The sequence below is a fragment of the Dermacentor variabilis genome, chromosome 1, assembly GCF_050947875.1.
Source record: "Dermacentor variabilis isolate Ectoservices chromosome 1, ASM5094787v1, whole genome shotgun sequence".
NCBI lineage: Eukaryota > Metazoa > Arthropoda > Arachnida > Ixodida > Ixodidae > Dermacentor > Dermacentor variabilis.
In genome coordinates this window covers 283622967-283637065 of record NC_134568.1, presented here as the reverse complement: position 1 = coordinate 283637065, position 14099 = coordinate 283622967, and the positions used below count along the sequence as shown (strand labels likewise).

General features: G+C 44.7%; 1 protein-coding gene across 1 annotated transcript in view; it reads left to right on the top strand.

Moving 5' to 3' along the window:
* The window catches only part of Uba5 (Ubiquitin-like activating enzyme 5), a 31607-nt gene extending 17696 nt beyond the window's left edge, over positions 1 to 13911 (top strand). The window contains exons 11-12 of the mRNA XM_075677060.1: positions 9189 to 9307; positions 13796 to 13911. Of these exons, the coding sequence (XP_075533175.1) occupies positions 9189 to 9307; positions 13796 to 13870 (194 nt within the window). The 3' untranslated portion in view covers positions 13871 to 13911. The remainder of the gene's footprint in view (positions 1 to 9188; positions 9308 to 13795) is intronic.
* Positions 13912 to 14099: the final 188 nt, after the last annotated feature.

Sequence of the window (14099 nt, the reverse complement as noted above, 5' to 3'; positions counted from 1 at the left end):
GCCCAGCATCGCGAGCCAATCTGTCGTTGTCAGGGTCCATTGTGACGAGCGTCGAAGTTTGCGTCATAGAATGAAGTCATAGAATGAAGTACTAGCTTATGGTCGCGCGTTTCTCCTTCCGCTAGCCACCATACTCCCGCTTTCGCTCTGCTGTCGGCTCTGTCTTGGCTCTGTTTCTGGCCGCGCGTTTGCGTTTTGAGCAGAGAAGCCATAGCGCCGTCTGCGGACGCCGTTCTACTCACCGATGGCGCAACGTCACTATGAGACCATGTTGTCAGTACTCCTCGATCGGAGGGCGGGCGATTTGAACTGCGCTAGAGGTACGCGGACGCTTCAGAACGCATTTTCTCTTAAAATAAGTGTCTCCTTGGCACGAAACAAGCTTTTCGAGGTTTCTGGGATGGTATTTCAACAGTCCACGTTGACTTAATAGTAACCTTTAGTGTCCCTTTAAAGAATGCACTTATATACAAGGAGACATGGTACGGGGGGAAGGGGAGGGGGAGAGATATAAACAGGTATGACAAGGTGACGACATGTGATCATACTTTGGGCCAGGCATACATCGTTCACTTGCACCCGTTCGTCCTGGCAAACTCGACCTCAGCTTCGATAAGCGCGATGGACGGAGTGCTTATGCACATCTCTTTTTCTTTAGCTATCGCAAGTGCCTTCCATATTTCTCGCTCCGTTTTTGTTTTTGATGTGTCAATGACTGTGGTGCTTTCTAGTAGCGGAGAGCATTTGCATTGTTTGCAGTGTACAGCCAAGTTGCTAGGTGCTGTCAGAAGCTGGCACTTGTATTTGTGCTCCCGTAACCTATCATTTAGACAACGTCCAGTTTGCCCAATGTACACTTTCCCGCAATCTAGTGGGAAAAAGAGATGTGCGTAAGCACTCCTTCCATCGCACTTATTGAAGCTGAGGTTGAGTTTGCCAGGGCGAATGGGTGCAAGTGAACGATGTATGCCTGGCCCAAAGTATGATCACATGTCGTCACCTTGTCATATCTTTTTATATCACCCCCTCGCCCCCCCCCCCCCGTGCCTTATCTCCTTCTATATAAGTGCATTCTTTAACAGTATTAAACAGTTGGTAGTTTGCGCTACGTACGTCCACAACCTGTCCTTCACTTGAAATCATCAGTGTAACACTAAGCGCAATATAATCATGAACGTCCGCCAACTAGCCCCCTTCATTGCTTTACTAAAGCCTTAGCATTATGCACATTTCAGTTCAACCCACATGCCAAAAACATCCTACTTCGCATAGAAAAGGGCAGTACAGTCTTAAAGAACAATTATTTACAGCCATTATTAACAGTAGCAAAAGGGTTTAACCCAGTGCAATTTACTGTAATATATCTCGTATACCAATGTTAGAATTAGTCATTACAGCATGCTCTTCCCAATTTATAGAATGAAACATATTGAGAATACCCTTTTATCATTCGCACTGGATGCAGTAAAAGCCAGTAGATCCAGTGCAGTCTGTGAAAATTGGATGGGCTAGTATTGGGGATGCGTCCTCCAAAAAATTAGGGTCTCAACGATTTCTTCAACAGTGTACGTCCGATGACACTACCTTGGCAGCATGGTAGTGTCATGCTTCAGTAGTAAAACAGCAGAAAACAAGCGCCTATAGGTGTCGAACACTGCTGGTGCTTCTGTCAGTTTTATTGCTTTTAAAATATGGTTAATTTGGTTAGTGGTACATAAAATTGACATTTATGACTGGTTTTAGTAAGGAACTTGGCCAATGTGATCTCATCGCTCTGTTTGCACCCTCTTCTGCTTTCTATAATCAACTGGAGAGAACGGATTGATTAAGGCTTTGTGTTTTGATTATTTTACAAAGCATTTTGTGAGCAATATATCATAGAAAAGTTTATATCTAATTTCTATCTGTATCAGCCACAAAGAGACTGAGACAATTACTGAGGAATCCGAGAGCAGCAAATGTGGCTGTGGGATTTATTGTGACCGCTTATATAGGCCATCATCGGTTGATGCGCAACAGAGTGCGCATCACATGGCACGGTTGGCATGACCCAGCACGATACACCTTCCCGTATTTTTTTTTAAACAAGGCATCAGTGAAAGAACAAATGCAACAAGCAGTATACCAGTAATTTTGTAGACGCGTAGGATGCAGCTAAAGTCATTCATTCGCACCACAATTTGTGTGAAGTGTCCCATATTAAGAGAACTATGGACGATTACAAGTTACCTATTTCCGGTTCTCTAGGAGCGAGCGCACCAAGCCTCTCCAACCTCTCCGCCAGCATTTACACCAGCTGCTTGGCAGCCGACCCCAAGCGACAGCTATTGAAGCAGCATGCATTGCAAGCATTCTGTCGCAGCGCTGAACGTGTCTGGTATTCCGGTAACCACAGGCGAGCTGGGCGCTTTGACGAAACGGTGGAGGCATAAACTCAAGCTGATGAAGGAACTTTAGCGTAGACATACATGAGCTGCCTGATCGGTCTCCATGGTCCAGCCACCCGTTGGCACAGAGCTTAACTAGCCAAACAAAGAGCTAATATTGCTCTAACCAAGTGTAAAAAATTTTAAACATTTACAAGAAGAACGTGTTAATGATTACGCTCCTGCGAAAAATTTACACCAGCAGCAAAGAAGAATACGCTTCGTTACAGTACTGTGTTTGGTTGAGCTCTGTGCCGCCAGGTGGCTGCACCGTGCAGATCATTCTAGACCATTTATGTTTGCGCTTCTGCTCATCCCGTGAAACGGCATGGTCAAACGGCCAGGCCCTGTGCCCTGGCTCTTGCGTTTACCCGAATACCAGACTCGCGAAACGCTGTTGTGGTAGTAATCTTCCGGTGTAAAGAGACGGCCGTAAACGCGCAAATCCTGTCACCGATCGGACAGATGGATCAGCAAAATGAAGCATGTTGTAACACAAGGAGACGACGTTTGCTTTGTGCCGGAAGTGCTTAAAGGGACCCTGAAACGCTTTTGACGATTTTCTACAAACGTACTGAGTCGTTAGAGTAGGTCCTTCTGATCATTAATTGACACATCTAAGTGCTCTGCGTAAAGCGTGTAATTTATTATAAGGGTTTAAAAATGCACATCGCTGCCGATCGCAGCGCACTGCTCGGCGGAATTTTAAGCCGCCCCTACCCATATGACCAAAATCACCCATATGACGTCAGTGGGGCGAGCTATCCGATTGGCTGACCAGGGCGCGTGATCGATGTTTTTTCCAACTTTATGGTAAACAAATGATCTTCGTAATAGTTGGAATGTTAGTTAATTTGTTTTTATGAAAAGAAAGCATAAAGAGAATGCACAAGAACAATTTTTCAGTACATTAAGCACTTCCGGCACACAGCAAGTGTCGTCTGCTTGTGTTTCAACGTACTCCATTTTGACGAGAGCTCCGCGGTCACAGTTGGTCTCAATCTTTTTGCGAGCACTACGATTCGACTTTGTTGCCTTGTGGACTGCAAACGTAGCGACTGGCAATATGTCAAGCTGCGACATCGTGTCCCTCTGCAAGGCAGCGTACGAGCGAACTGGCTGCTGCGCATCGGACTACCGCTATCCGATCGGCGCCAGGATTTGCGCGTTTGTGGCCGTCACTTTACACCGGAAGATTACTAACACAACAGCGTTTCGCGAGTCCCGTATTAGGGCAAACGTAAGCGCAAGGGGACAGGGTCTGGCCGCTTGACTGTGCCGTAACGGGATGAGCCGAGATGAGCAGAAGGGCAAATGTGAATGGTCTGCACGGTGCAGCCACCTGGTGGCATAGAGCGCAACCATACACTGTAGCAGCAACGAAGCGTATTCTTCTTTGCTGCTGGTGCGTATTTTTCGCAGGAGTGTAATCATCGACACGTTGTTTTTATAAATGTTTAAAATGTTTTACACTTGGTTAGAGCAATATTAGCGCTTTGTTTGGCTGGTTAAGCGCTGCGCCAACAAGTGTATGGACCGTGTAGACCGATCAGGCCGCTCACGTACGTCTACGCCAAAGTTCCTTCATCAGCTTGAGTTTATGCCTCCAGTGATTTGCCGAAATGACCAGCTTGCCTGTGGTTAACGGAATACCAGACACATTCGGCGCTACGACAGAATGCTCGCAACGCACGCTGCTTCAATAGCTCTCGCTTGGGATCGACAGCCAAGCGGCTAGCGGAGAGGTCTCGCGCGGGTGGGGGCGGGCTCCAAAACAAACGGAAGTGGACAATGTGACGTCGCATCGTGACGCAGGACCAGTGAAGGCGGAGCGTGGCCCCGCTCGCTCGGCGAACGAGTTGAGGAGGAAAAGCGTGGATGGGGAGGAGGGTAACTTCTAATCGCTTGTAGCTCCATTAATACGTAACGCTTCACTCAAATTGTGGTGCGAATGTTCTACTTAAGCTGTACCCTACGCGTCTACAAAATTTGTCCGAACCGTTTCAGGGGCCCTTTAAGTGTAGTGAGAAACTGTTCTTGTGCATTCTCTTTCTGTTGCTTTTTTTTTATATAAACAAATTAAGTAACATTCTAACTATTACAAAACAACATTTGTTCAGCATAAAGTTGGAAAAATTATTGATGAGGCGCCCTGGGCAGCCAATTGGATAGCTCGCCCTACTAATGTCATTAGGGAAAATGACATCAAATGGGTAGGGGCGGCTTAAAGTTCAGCTGAGCGATGTGCTGCGATCGGCAGTGATGTACATTTTTAAAACCTTATAATAAATTACATGCTTTATGCGGAGCACTTAGAGGTGTCAATTAATGATCAGAAACACCTACTCTAACGACTCAGTACGTTTGTACAAAATGGTCAAAATCGTTTCAGGGTGTTGAAGCTGCTTGGTAATCTGAACCCCCTTTTCCGCGAGCCCATTAGAACGTGGAAACTTTGGGCTCAAAGTCACATGTTTGAAATCGTTCTGTCTGGCACAGGTGCAAATCCTGGTGCGGATTGGTGGATTGAAAACCGGGGGCCGTTGTCCGTGCAGACTTCCTTCGGGATTTCGTACCTTGCAAAGATGGCTGCCAACTTGTCGATGACCGCAGTTGCAGATGCGTCCAAGTTTTTTTACTGCTGGAAAATTCGAGTAAGCGTCAAAGATTGCAAGGTACATGGATCCAGCATAATAGAACAGATCTACGCCGACTCTGTACCAGGGTTGGTCAGGCGGAGGTCGTAGCAAGAGAGGCGCGTTTGGCTGTTTGTATGCATAGGTTTTGCGGACTGCACATTTCTGTACAATGCCTGCAATGTCCGAGTTCAAACCAGGCCAGAAGACTAAACGCCTTGCCCTAGCTTTGCACTTATTTATACCCGCATGGCCCTTGTGAATGCGCCTGAGCGTTTATGGTTGCAGCTTCTTTAGAATAACTACTTCGTTTCCTTTCAGCAGAATTCCGTCAACCACTGAAGGTTACAAGGCAAATGGTTTGAGTGTTCCTTCGGCGTCTTTGTTTGAGGACAGGCTTTCTGCAGCTGCACGCAGCCCAGAGTCGTTACAGGTCTCCTGTGCCAAGAGCTCTCCGTTCTTTCGCTTACTAAGGATGACAGAATGGCAACTGCAAGAACTTGAATGTGGCTGAAATCAGTAGTGGCTCCACACTTTGCCGGTGTGGCTCTTGAAAGCATCTCCACAAGCACCAATTCTTTGCCTGCCACAAACTGTAGAACATACTTGTATATTAGCAGACGAAGAAAGAAACGTTGAAGCCTTGGGGGCATGTTCCCGATGTCTTTGGACGCAATGGCTATCAATGGCTTGTGATTGGCGTCTATTGCAATTTTCCTGCCATAGACAAACTAGTGGAACTTCTCGCAGCTGTATATAATTCCCATCGCCTCTTTCTCGATCTGAGAATAACATTTTTCGACCTCGGTCATTGCTCGTTACGCGTAGGCAACAGAATATCAGCCACTGGTGTGTCACTGAAGCAGTGCAGCGCCTACGCCATCCTTAGAAGCGTCTGACGTTACCTTAGTTTCTTTCACAGGGTTGAATATAGCAAGCAGCGGGGCAAGGCGCAGTGCTTCGCAGATTGTATCCCATTCTTGCATGTGCTTTTCTATCCAATCGAACATGGTGTCCTTCCATATCAGGCTTCGAAGAAGCTTTGTTTTGTCAGCTAGTGATCGCAGTTATTTACCAAAATAGTTTATTACGCCTAGCATGCGCTAAACAGCAAGTTTGTCATTAGGTACAGGAATTTGGCTTAGACAGTAGACAGAATGCTGGGTTTGGGTGAATTCCCACTTCACTGATCATATCATCCAAGCAAACTGTTTCGTGTACTCCGAACATGCACTTAGCCAAGTTAATTGTTAGCCCTGTTTGTTGTACTGCACAGAGCTGCTTTAAGGTGATCCGTCATGTTCCTGCTTTGAAGATCCCTACACCAGAATGCCATCAATGTACACCCTTACCCTTAGTAAAGGGTCGAAAATCTTGCTGAGCGTTTTCTGGAAGACTTCGGGTGCAGATGTGATTCCGAATGGAAGTCTAAGGAAGCGGTAGCGACCAAAAGGCGTGGCGAACGGGCGTATCTTTGAAGTGGTCTCGTCGAGTGGAATTTGGTGAGAACCCGTGTTCGCGTGTAGGCGACTAAAATATTTTACGCCTGTCAGCTCCGTCTCGGTATCTTCACGTTGTGGCATCTGGTAGTGCTTGCGTTTCAAGCATGCGTTTACGTTTCTTGGATCCATGAACACCCTGAGGCTACTGTTTTTTTTTCCTCACAATAACAACTAAACTTACCCAACCAGTTGGTTCGTTCACTTTGCAGATGATGTTCGCCTTTTCCATGCGCAGGAGTTCTTTCCGCAGGGGTTCCTGTAACGCCAATGGGACGCAACACGCTGCATGGATCACCCGAACTGCATCGTCACAAAGCACCATCCAGTACTCTCGCTTTATACAAACAATGCCTTCGAAGGGGTGGCAAAATTCCTGTATGGCCAGAGCAACCTTGTCTGTAGTCACAGAATCAACAGCGCGGGACAGTAGTGCCAGGGATTCAGCCAGTTCCAGACCTAAGATGGGCTGGCTACGCTTCACAACGAAGAAGTCTGCGAGGCACCTACGATCATTGATTGAGACCACTTGAGTTGTCAATCCGCAGTACTGATCGCATTTCCACTATAGAACCGTAAAACTGAATTACTTGGCCTCAGGCATGGCTTCGTTCGGAATCTGTTGTACACCGCCAATGGTAACAGATTGGCTTGGGAACCAGTGTCCACTTTGAACGCAACTTGTTGTTTTCCAACTTGGGGCTTAACGATCCAGTCCATTTTCTGGATTCCGCATATGGTGACGTCCAAGATTTCGAAATACTCACTTTCATGTTATAAATGAGAAGAAAGGGGGTTAACCGAGGGGCCCGATTTTTATTAGTCATATCATAAGAAGCCAACAAACACTGACACCAAGGACAACATCGGGGAAATTACTTGTGCTTAATAAATGAAATAAAGAAACGATAAATTAATGGAAATGATAGTGGATGAAAAAAGAACTTGCCGCAGGTGGGGAACGATCCCACAACCTTCGCATTTCGCGTGCGATGTTCTACCAATTAAGCTACTACGGCACTGTTTCCCCATCCACTTATGTTGTCCTTGGTGTCAGTGTTTGTTGGCTTCTTATGATATCACTTTGATGTTGCACTTGCCAACCTCCGCAAGCATGGCAGATTTTGCCATAGGTGGGACACTTCCTTGGCTCATGTCTTCTATTGCACTCGGAGCACTGGAACATGTTTGTCAGGCTTTGGCTCCGGTGCAGGTAGCCTTTTTTGACAGCATCCACTTTTGCTCTGTTACTTTGCCCTGCTTCATTTTGTTTTCTCACAACCTCTGTGGCCTTGCAGATTTGGTCTACCTTTTGGAGCGTCAAATCTTTCTCTTTCAGCATTTTCTCCCATAGTTTACTGTTCCTGGTACCAAACGTGATTTGGTCGCGAATCATCGAGTCAAAAAGCAGACCAAAGTTGCAGAACCTTGCTTGCTTTCGTAGGTCTCTTATGAAGTGCTCCACCGGTTCACCTTCATCTTGCGTTCTTATTCTGAAGAAGTATCTTTCATAGACTTCGTTTTGCTGCTACGCGCAGTATTTTTCGAATTTTCTTACCACAGCCTTGTAGTCTTGCTTGTTTTCGTCTTCAGCGAACGTAAAGTTATTGAAGACTTCCAGTGTATCATCCCCGGTAGCAGTCAGGAGCCAGGCAGCTTTAGCAGCTTCTGTCAGCGGTTTTACTGGCTCTGATGCTTGTACATACAGTTCGAACTTTTGCTTGAATAGCTCCCTGTTCTTCTGAACATTTTCTGTTAAACGAAGATGATCCGGTGGCTTCAGCAGTTCCATAATTCTCGGTATGGGATGAAGCGTCATAGCCGCCACTGTGGGCCTCACTTCTGACACTATGTATTAGCCGCTGACAGGCTGATAAGGGACTGAGACAGTCACCGAGAAATCCGAGAGCAGCAAATGTGGCTGCGAGATTTTTGGTCATCACTTTTATAGGCCATCATAGGTCAATGCGCAACATAGTGTGCATCACGTGGCATGGTCAGCTTGACCGATCACGTTACACTATCCATAGAATATGAATGTGTATGAATCTATTTACTTAAATCTTGTACTTGCCTATGTCTAGTCTTGTAGTTAACTATGTCTGCCTGTCCTGCAAGGACCACAATGTGGTCTGTAGTATGTACTAAATAAATAAATAAATAAATAAATAAATAAATAAATAAATAAATATATAAATAAATAAATAAATAAATAAATAAATAAAATAAATAAATAAATCCATTGCACATAAGAAGATGGAGAAAACACCGCCTAAGCAGCAATAGTTTTTCTTAAGGCATTGCTGCCTCGCATACTAGTTCTATTATCGATGAATCATCACATGGTCATACTTTCAGCTAAACGACATTATCTGCCCACCTCACGAGCAGCACCATCCACAGCTAAAGTGTATACACCTTGCACTGTGTACAGTTGGCCACATTAGCTTGTGTATAAAGCACATGTGCTTTATGCTCACATTCTTTAATTCTCACATATTTTTCCACTGTTTTCATATAGCACTCATTGCCCAGCCAATTCGACCTTTGCATAATATTCTTAAATAACAAATTTTCTTTGTATCAATGTAACCCATGGATTCACTTATGTTTTTTTTTTTTCAAAGGTATCTGCTTAGTGTCAGAAACACCAGATGAAGCAGCTGAAGGAAGCAGTGCCGAGTGTACAGTGTCCGATCTTGCACCTGGAATTCAGCTAGCTTACACTGTTCCCAAGCCACAAAAGGTATGAAACACCTTCTGTGCCCAGTTTTTTTATGATGAAGTGGGGGGGGGGGGCATTTTTGTTTGGTTTCTGTGCTTGTATAAATAAGGATAAGCATTGGCTGCTTCTGTAGCACATCTTCACCACCAAGTGATTTCAGAGGAACTTGTTTTGGACCCTCAGCGAGGCTAGAAATCCAATCTGGGCTATCATAAATTAAATACTTTTGTGAATAACTTGGTAACTTGCAAATACTTATGTGAGTTAGTAACTGATGGTAGTGTAAACTTCTAGCGGTAACTTTTATATGTTACGCAAGTTACTCATGGGATCATAGCAAATGATCTGTGTTTGCAGCTCAACCAGTGCCTTTGGTTGTGCAGCTTGCTTTCTCACCGAAAGCTATGAACTGTGAATACACAACTGGCAGTGTTCAAATTGCAGCCTAGCTGCAGAAGCTGTGCACATCATTCCTTGCACTGCAGTGGTAATTCAAGTCTTCCTCATAGTGTCCAAATTTCTGCCATTATGGAATGTTCAGTTTCCTTACCTGTAAAAGTTGTTAATGAAACAAAATTTTTCACACCATGTGGTGCCTTTAGTTCAGACTCGGGGATCATCTGATCCATTTTGTAGAATTTTCACAGTGTCTGCTTCAAAACATCAGGCATCATATTTGGATTTAAATATACTCCATTACAAAGCCATGCTGCAAACCCCTTCTTGATTTAATAGATGGACGAACCACTGTTTTGGTCTAGCCTTGTAACTCTGAACCAGCTCCAGTATGTTGCAAGACATGGCACAGTGCTACTGGTCGTACTGCCACCAGTGACATCATTTTGCATTGTGCAGGGACAGGATAACATAAAACGATTCCAAATCTGCCATTAGGCCTGCGCGATAGGTCAATATGGCTCGGGTCCTGTCCATGTTGGTCTATCATGGGGGGAGTCAGTTTGAGAGTGTAGAAGTTAGGGCATTTGCTACAGTTCGCCATGGTTTTCTTAGCTCTCTTCTTCGTACTGGATGCAGCTGCAGTGCGCCGAGCATGCAGCAATGCACACAGGGGCCGTCAGGGAAATTATGTTGAAAGCTGTGACGGCGTCCTGAGCCAGTGTGGAGAGAGATGACAAAGCATGTGTGGCAAGTGTGTTTCATAGAACTGAGCCATGGTGGCAGGTCCCTAATTTAGGTAGGAATGGAATCCCACTGGATGTGGCTTTTTTAACCCATGTTGCAACAGGGGGCCACCAACCGGTAACCGTTTGCTCAAGTGGGCATAACGGGAGGGCAATTAATTGGCAGCAAGTGACTGAAAACGCTTGTGGGATTTGACGAGATGAGTGTTACTCATGTAGGGGTGGGGGGAAAGCAGAGAAAGTCAGAAGATGTATGCATTTTTATTGCGGTTGTTTGTCCTAACAAGACTGAGCCCTTAAAAATGAGTGCTCAGGATGAGACGAGAAGAGGTTGTCTGGGCGCAGCCCGACCGGAGGCTTTGCTGCAGAAATAAACGCTGTCCTCCACCAGACCCTAGCTCTTCCTTCGTGTTGCCAGCATGCACTTAGGCCATTGACCAGCGCCATCTCAGACCACCACCACTAACCACGAACGTGCATTCCCAGCTGAGGGCTAATGGTGAATTTGGAATAAAAACAGATTGAAATATTTTTCTGTAATTTTTGCCCTGCTTACATTATGGCTTTGCCAACCTACCACATATGCTGATGCCCAGTATTTCCATATGTGTGTTATTTCCAAAAATAATTTCATACACATGTTCACAAAGAAAGTGCTAGATAATGGGTGGGACTGTGACGACATTCAACTTGTAGTGTCGTTGAGCGGAAATAGGGGCGGGAAGAAACGGAGTGAACAGAACAGACGCTCACTTACAACTGAAGTTTAATGAAAGGTTTTCCAGGGAGCGGAGGGCCGCACATGCACAGGCTGGCCAGATATATGCACAATCTGCCACGTGTGTCAGTGTCCCATCAGTTGCCTTGATGGATAAAGAAATTAGGTGTCTCCTTGGGTGGTAGCATTTTTTACAATTTTTGCATGTGATTATGCATGAGCTTTGTATCTGTCTTCTGACTGCACACGTGCGGACCTCTGCTCCCTGGAAAACCTTTCATTAAACTTCAGTTGTAAGTGAGTGAGTGTCCTGTCCACCCCGTTTCTTCCCACCCGTATTTCCATTCAATGACACTACATGATGCACCAGCTGGCCCAACAGCCTACGCTTCCGACATTCAACTTGATTAAGGATCAGATTGTTTGAACAGTCATATTCATGTTTATTAAATGACAAAGCATGTATAAATATTTTTGTAATCATAAGGAACCTGCAAAATACTGAAAGTGGGCTTTTCCTATTAGGTTGCCATACCCGAGATGGGCAACCTCCCGCTCATGGCACCATTGAGCCAAGAGTAGGCTAGCAGACAGCGATGATCTAATAAGGAAGAGACAGTGGGAAGGCTAGTGTCACCAAGTCATGTGGTCGTGCCTTATTTCTACTTCTACGGCAGCGTCTGCCACCTTATGTGGGTCAAACAAGATTTGTGCAAAAGCGCACTTTCAGCATTTCACATATCTCCTATAACAGCCTTAAGCAATGACACCTGTCTTTGACCTACCAACCTTTTAAAACAATGTGTATATACACTTCTTACAAATTTACTTCAAAATTGAAGGAAAGAACCAGTCACAAAAGACAAAGGACAAGAAGAGATGTTCACACTACAATGACACACTCGTGTTCACACCACAGTCGTTGTGGTGTGAACATCTCTTTAGTCCTGTGTCTTTTGTGACTGATTTTTTCCTTAAACTATGTACCAACTCGCCCAGATGTCAACCCTTTTACTTTAAAAATGTGATGTTAGTGCTACTCGCAGAACTGCCAATAGAATGGGTCAAAAGATGTGCATGCACATGTACAGTGTTCACGGAATGAAACGCGTCAATTCAGGCCTAACTAATGCGCATACTCATACTTTCATTTCCATCGGCTGCGGTTCGTGACACATTGACATAATTTTGGCGCGTACACTTAGATCAGAGTCCGCGTCGCCTTTGGTGACCAGTTTCCTAGCGACATGACATGGTACTCTTGAGTACTTTGCACATATGCAGGGTTCTACTAAATGCTCCCTGTCGTGTTTCATTCCGTGAGCACTGTACTCTTGCACACATTAAGTTTTTAACTGCAGTCTAAGCAAGCTCACTGGAGATGCCAGGGTGCACATTGTGGTGTAAAATCAAAGTGACAAATGTAGGCAGTCCAATAACAGAGTTGCTGGACACCTGCTAGTGCTCTGTTGGCACTAGTGTTAGGGTGAGTTTTATATACCATATTGTTACTACAGTCAAACCTCGATTTAAGTAAGTTGTGTTCACATGCATTGTGGCAAATTTCCAAGAGGGAAGCCTGCAACGGTTTGGCCACATAATGTGGAAAAATGTAAGGATGACCAAATGTGGTAGTACAAGGAAATGAGGTCCACCTAGGAGGAGGTGGCAGGGCAATATCGGGAAGATTTTCATGCTGTGAAACTGAAGAAGAAACGTTGAGTGACTGTGTGATGTGATGAAAACTCGTCGAAAACAGCAACTCCATATGGAAATAGCATGTGTTTGAAGAAACTGAGGAGAGGAACCTATGAAGATTGTGTACCTGGAGGAAGGCATGCAGTCTCTCTGTCATCTTCATTTTCCTTTTGTGGCTATCCACCGTAGCCTTCTGCCGACGTCTCGACTATGCTGTATAAATATGACAAAATCTCACATAGGTATACTATTTCGCTCTCTTTTTAGTGACTGCATTTCTGCAACTTTACTGTTGGACAGCGTATGTGAATGCATAAATGCTGAGAATAAGAGACAGAAATGAATATGGCCAGGTCGTGTGATGTGTAGAGCAGAAAACCAATAGTCTGTGAGAGTAACAAATTGGGTGCCAAAGGAAGGGAAGTGCGGCAGAGAATTAGGTTTGTTGAGATTATGAAAAATGCAGTTATCGGGTAGGTTTGGTTGAGGCAAGACAGGGGTAATCTGAGATCCCTGGGAGTGGCCTTTGTCTTGCATTGAATAGGCTGACAACAGTGATGATGTATGTGAAGTCACGAGGGAAAGGCTTCCTGGTCTGTTAAGTGCAACTCTTGTAGTTAACTACATTCCTGCAAAGTATAACATGTATCCCAGTCACCACTTTGATGTTGGGGGTTATAATTGAGCATGAACATATGCAAATGTATTTAAAGTACTAGTACATGTATGACAAAAAGTGGTTTAGTACTGAAGCTTGTGCATAGTTTTGTATTCTGACATACAGATACATTTTGCATTGTCTCACTGCTTCACTTTGTGTGTGTGGCAAGCTTTATAGCTCACAGGCATTATTGTGCACTGGTGCAGTGCACACTACACATAGCGAAATTTGCATTCCTCATGTCAAGCACCTTACTCAAGCTTTTAATAAGTTTTGTTTTTCTTTATCAGAATGAAGACACAGAAGTTGCAGCTGACAGTGAACAGACACTGGAAGAACTTATGGCACAAATGAAATCGTTGTAAGAGAAGCTATGCTTCAAATAAAGGCCCTACTACCAGCTTCACATCTTAAGGTATCCGTAACACTCAGATATCAGGAAATGCAGTGCAAAACTGACGTACTTATTCACCATAAATAAAAAAGGTAAGCTCAATTAAATGTCAGTTCATACCCATAACAATAAAATGTGCTGACTATGGCACTTGAAATTTTTCTGCATCATAGTTATTAAAAGTGCTAAACACTGGGGTG